This window comes from Asterias rubens, chromosome 18 (assembly GCF_902459465.1).
Source record: "Asterias rubens chromosome 18, eAstRub1.3, whole genome shotgun sequence".
NCBI classification, from domain to species: Eukaryota; Metazoa; Echinodermata; class Asteroidea; order Forcipulatida; family Asteriidae; genus Asterias; species Asterias rubens.
In genome coordinates this window covers 5,657,443-5,663,702 of record NC_047079.1, presented here as the reverse complement: position 1 = coordinate 5,663,702, position 6,260 = coordinate 5,657,443, and the positions used below count along the sequence as shown (strand labels likewise).

General features: G+C 39.5%; 1 protein-coding gene across 1 annotated transcript; it reads left to right on the top strand.

Annotated features, from left to right (window-relative positions):
* The first annotated feature begins 1,091 nt into the window (after window positions 1–1,091).
* On the top strand, window positions 1,092–6,260 carry LOC117302615. The gene is made up of 4 exons (XM_033786595.1): window positions 1,092–1,245; window positions 3,765–3,826; window positions 4,709–4,759; window positions 5,352–6,260. The coding sequence occupies exons 2-4, from the start codon at window positions 3,788–3,790 to the stop codon at window positions 6,258–6,260; spliced, it is 999 nt and encodes a 332-aa protein (XP_033642486.1). The 5' UTR covers window positions 1,092–1,245; window positions 3,765–3,787.

The window sequence follows — 6,260 nt, the reverse complement described above, 5'->3', positions numbered from 1 at the left end:
CCGAATTTAGCTTTTGAAATGCATTGAAGGGAAACGTTGCCTTTGGGCTATAAAAAGCTTTTGCCATGACTGGAGAGTCCGAACTCACGCCATGGTAACAATCATATAAGCTAAAATAGTAGTCCCAGGAAATTTTCTACTTTCCGATTAGTTAAAAAGCAGGACAGTTCTTTTCACTACTGAGAAGTCTTTCGAAAATCCGAAAATCTAATCCGCGGTACGACCAGAAGACAGTTCTCCAAAGAACAAAATCTACCTGGCAAGTAGAGACACACCTGGACCCAATTTCATAGAGCTGCTAAGCAAAAAAAAATTGCTTAGCATGAAATTTCTTCCTTGGTAAAAACAGGATTACCAACCAAATTTCAATTCGGTGCATATTCCTTGTTACTGGTATTCAGCTGTTGTTTGCTCATCCTGAAAATCACTTTAAAATTTGGTTGGTAATCCTGTGCTTAGCAGCTCTATGAAATTGGGCAATGGTGTTACCGTAAACCAAATAATTCTATACATTGATACCTCACCAAGCCTTGCCTCAAATCCTATATGTAGCCTACATGATTGGGGATATTATAAGTTATCCACATCAACCAACGTACCCTAAACTGCCATTTTAAATCTGGATTAGGGATTAAACATTACCAGTGTAAATGGTTATAGTTTAAACATAAGCTTTAATGTGATAAAAACATGTTTTTAAAACTTTCGGGGGGGGGGGGGGGGGGGGCATACGGGTACAGAATCCTGCAACAGCTGCACATACGCTTCCGTCCGCCGTAGACAGCGATTAAACTATATTTTGTATGAGGCTCCAATACCACAATGGAAACACATTGCAATTTTCAATAGAGGGCGTGCGTGGCCTGGGAACATTATATTTCGAATGTGTACTTTGCTTATGACATAGACATTGGTCCCTATATATAGATTGCAATCACAATGACGTCACTGGAACACTATCATTGATAAAAAAAGAAATAGAACATAGAACAATACAAACTAAAGCTGTGTGCACGGGAAACCCCCGATGAGAAATACTAGATTTCGCAATCGAGTTTTGTCCACACGACAGATTCCCGCTCAAAGTGAAGCTCAAAACATTAACAGGCAGCAGTGCTTGATGAAAACACGTACCATGACCAGACGTCCTTTTTATGGCATATCCAGCTACATTTCTACCGTAGTATTTGCCCGATTTTTCGAAGGACTTGGATCTTTGCACGCTGGACGAGTTATCAGAGCAAGGTATTTATTCCCAATTTATTTTTATTGTTTATTCCCAAAGCTGTTCCTGATGGCCCCCACAGAGAGGCGCAGACTGAAAAACACTATCACCGATTCTAAAATGTGTACACCATTAAAACCTTTGTTTGATCATCCCACTTTGTGCTTCTACCGCGGTGTTTTTAAGCGGGATTAATCGGCAAACATCTTATTCGATAATACGAGCCTTTCTCTCTAAATGCAAAATAGTGAAAAGGCACCCTTTAAAGTGCCATGAGGGACAACTCTTTTTCGCGTGTGGTCTTCCACTCTTTGAGGATTGAAGTTTGCATCTTTTTGAGTGATTTTTTTTCACTCTGTCCTGGAGTGAAACCCCTTTTTTAAAGGAGTAAAATAACCTCCACTCTTTTTAAAGAGACATATGCGGGACAACTCGAAATGTAAAAAGGGGTATTTTTCACTCTTTTACATTTAGAGAGTAGGTCCAATTAAAGCCATTGGACCCTCTCGGTAAACACTATTGTCCAAGGCCTACACTTCTTGTATCACAACTTCTATATCAAATAACAAACCTGTGAAAATTTTAGAAAAAGTTACGTCTTTTTCTGTTATAAAAAATGTTACGTATTTTTCTGTTATAAAAATAAAAAAATAATTTATATCACTTTGTTGTTGTGGAATTAACTTGTCTTCTTCTAAATACTATTTCATTGAGTCAAAGCAAGGCTCGTCTTTTTAGATTTGTAGAAAGAAAAAATAGCCTGTATCGCAGTTTTTGATGGCAACTTATAGGGGTAGGGGTGGGGGACACAAAAACAAATCGTCATACCGACTTCAGCCAGACCCCATTCGTAAAGCCGTTTTAAAAGCATTAAATACTGCATTAGATCATTTCTTTGCTAAAAAAAAATATGAGTTGCTACAATGTTAACTTTAAGGGAATTTGGCTGTACCAAAGAAGCATGTGCATCGGGGATTAAGAATATTAATTTTGGTTTCACCCTACGTCGACGAATGTGTCAGCATACTCATTACTTCTTTTGAGCAAGAGGTGTTCTGTGCTTAGCACGTTTTTATGCCAGGCTATTATGGCTCCGTGGTGGCACATGCTGATTGGCTGATTTCCGATTGGCCGATTTCTGATTGGCCGAAACGCTCTCGTCTCGACGCGCTGTCATCCATCACCTCATCCCCGCGGGTGTGCAAAACCCCAGCGTGTTCAGATACGGCGTATTGCCGTGGGGGCGAAGCCTAAAGGGGAAATTTTTACGGTGAGCAATAAACGCATGGAAACAAAGGGTTACAAACGATGCGGCTGCTGATGTCATTTGGGGCTGAAATAATATACTGTTGGATTTCGGAGACGAATATAAAGACAGCAAAAAAAGTAACTCGGCTGTTGTAAAGCACATATAACTTTAAATTGTTACTCGTATTCTAAAAATGAAAATACCAGAAGACGGACAATTTAACATGGTTGATCTCTCCTCTGATTCAGCGTGAAGCTAATAGCGGGAATTTTGAAAAGCTGCTCTTGTCAATAGGAATTACTGCAACAATGGAAACGGGAACTTTTTACCTGTAAGCACATACCGCAACAACAATACTCGACCGATTGTTACAAACAAGGTGTCAAAATCACCGTAATTAAATTGTCCGTCTCCTGGTATTTTAGAATACGAGTAACGATTTTAAAATTATAGGTGCTTTTACAACAGCCGAGTTACTTTTTTTGCTGTCTTTAAATTCAGGCATTCAATAGGACATGCCATATCGAAGTGCCCGTGCAATTTAAATTTTAACTTTTTGGTGTGTTGAAATGCGTCTTCTTTTCTGTTTGTCTCATTCAATTGCTGTTTTGTTTCTTTTACGTGACGTAGCTTCTCATTTTAAGAGTATTTTGTATAATATTCCCACAGAACCAAACTTATGGTTAAATGCTAACAATGTGGCTCAATTAACAAAACTAAAAAAAAAAAAAGACACTGGAAAGTACACTATTGGTAATATTGTCAAAGACCAGTCTTCTTTCCTTGGCGTATCTCAACATATGCACACCATTTATAAACAAACCTGTGAAAATTTGAACTCAATTGGTCCCGATGTTGCGAGAGAATAATGGAAGAAAAAAAAACACCCTTGTCCCACGAAGTTTTCAGATGCTTGATTTCGAGACCTCAGCTGCGGCCTCGAAATCAATTTAAATATTTTTGTGAGAAATTACTTTTTTCACAAAAACTACGTTACTTCAGAAAGGGCCGTTTCTAATGTTTTAAACTATCAACAGCTCTCCCTCCATTGCTCGTTCACGAAGTAAGTTTTTATGCTAACAATTATTTTGAGTAATTACCAATAGTGTCCACTGCCTTTAACCATGCTTTAACCCATCTGAACGACTTTAGTGTATCACAAGACCTTGACAATGAAATCACTGTCAACTCATTTAAAATTATCAGGGAGGTTAATCAAATAGAATGCGCCTCAAAGTTTATAATTATCCATTATGTTTGGTCTGCATAATTTTCTTTGTCACTCTTTAGGACACGGTTGAAGCGAAAAGACGATGTCTGATCAAGGGTCTGACAGTTCAATGGAGGATGACGTACGTATTTTGTTTGTAAATAGTGTGGTATTTGTTAATTGACATTATAATAATAATAACTATATGGCACATTTCACAATAACCGTCTCAATGCGCTCTGGCCAATAACAATTCCTTTAATATTTCATTAGCTCATGGGGGGGGGGGGGGGTATACAACAAGTGGGCAACCGTAGCGCTCCAAAGGCTTGTTCATAATACCAAAACAATCTCTACACTCGCAGGTACCCATTTTATACCCCTGGGTGAAAAGAAGCAATTATAAGTATCTTGGGTCAAGGACACAAGTTAGTGTCATGACCGGGACTGGTTTTGTTCAACCCAAAACTAAGACTCCTGTGATTGCCGCTGTGCAAGACATCTCGGCCGTCACCTGATAGTATGCAGAATTACTGTGTGACGCTCCTGGTAAACATTTTCAAATTAGATCAACAAGTGGAAAAACTTAGATTTTGCACACAATGATTGAAATGGAAGTGGTGCCTCACACACCACATTGCAAGTCGTTCTATTCCCAATGTTAAACTATGGATAAAAGGTTTTTTTTTTAGGGAATTGAAACCTTGAATAAATTATGATAACTATATGAAGTGTCAACAAAAAATTGTACTACACGAAAGGTGTTCTCTTTTGCTACACTCGGCTACTAGTAGGCCTACTGTATATTGCATACAGCTGGTGTCAAAGGTCACACCATGACCTGCATCCCCTCAGGGATAGTAAATAAAACGTTTTTCAGTATGGCAGCTCCTTTGCACAGTGTGTGTATTTTATTGTCTGCAATCCCACGCGAAATACACCACACTATCCCTCATCTCATTCCGTGTTACTAAATAAAATAAATATGCCTATTAGAAGTGTTACTTTGTATACTCTTCACCAGGCACTAGGAGTCCCAAGTTCCACTCCCAAGTCTGAAGACACAAAAGAGGAGGTAAGTGTAACAAACAAACATGAACCTTAACCGGTAGTTATAAAAGCTGCCTGGAGTTAAATCCACGTGACCAGTGACATCACAAGTTTACCAAGGAACCACAACAGAGCCTGGACTTTATGCGAAACACAATTAGTCAATGAATTGTTTTGTTAGTTTTGTTAATTGAGCCACATTGTTGGCATTTAACCAGAAGTTTTTGTTTTGTGGGAATATTATACAAACACTGGAAATTATATTGCACCCCCCCCCCCCTTTCTTTGAATAAAGAGTACTGCAACAGAACACATGTCGGTGTGTTATTTTATACAATGTTTGATTTGTAATGGTTCCGAAACTTAAAGCTATGACCACTGCAGGTCTTGCCTGCCAGGATATGCACTGGAACGATATGCCGAAACACCATGGTTCCAAAAAGAAAGAACATCATTAGGTCACAATGTTTTTTTAAGACGATTCTGATCAAAACTATATCAACAGAATTAGTTCATTGTAGCTGATTTGTGTCAAGCCTTGCAAAGTATTTATGTTTTCTCATGTATTTATAGCCTCTGAGTTTCTTATAGAAAGTTATTGTGTTTTCTTGTCACAGCACGATACAACTGGATCTTCCCAACAGGCGTCGACATCAAAGGGACAACCTAGTACATCGAAGACTTCGAGCTCCACCAAAAGGTTTGTTTGTGAGTTATGTATTAACTCGAAGCCTTTTGCAACAAAACAGTCCTTGCAGAGACATATGAGAAGCATCCATGAGAAAAAGCGGTCCACAGGTACTGCCGCATTCGAACCCAAGAACCTCTTCGGTGGAATCGAATCTGAAACAGATGATACGAAACCTGGCCACAAAAGACGTCATACCATCGACGATACTAACGAAGATGGTGAACCGGCCAGCACGAGCAGAAAGAACCCTCACATGGCAGTGCAGAAAGAATCCCCTCCACACTCTGAAGACGAAGACGAGGTTTCTCTCATGGATGAAGACCCACTTGAGTTTCCATCAAATTTGGACAGTCCAGACACTCTGGATATTATACGGGAGAACTGGGCCAAAATTCGCACCAACAGGAAGGATGGACGGCCTGCTCAAGATGTTTACAATTTCCGGCTGTACAAGCAACCGAAATGGTCGGAGATGCAAAGAAATCAACTGCTAGCAATTTTTCTGAAGCTTGACTGTCGTTGTAAGCTGAACACCTCATTCGGTCTGCTTCTCAGGCACAGCGAGACGAATGAGCTACGCTATTTTCATCCAAGTAACAACAATGCCCGATTGTTCGAGACGCCGTTTATCATAACCTCTCGAGACGATATGATGAAATTTATTCACAGTGTCGAGGAAGAAGAACCCTTAAACTTTGCCTCACAACCAAGTACAAAATGGTCTGTACACGAGATAACTAACATGGTTGTATACGTGAACAAGATGCCAGATTTGCCGATCGGGTGTTGCTACCGCCGTTTCTCAAAAACAACAGAGGACTTCATTCACTCGTGA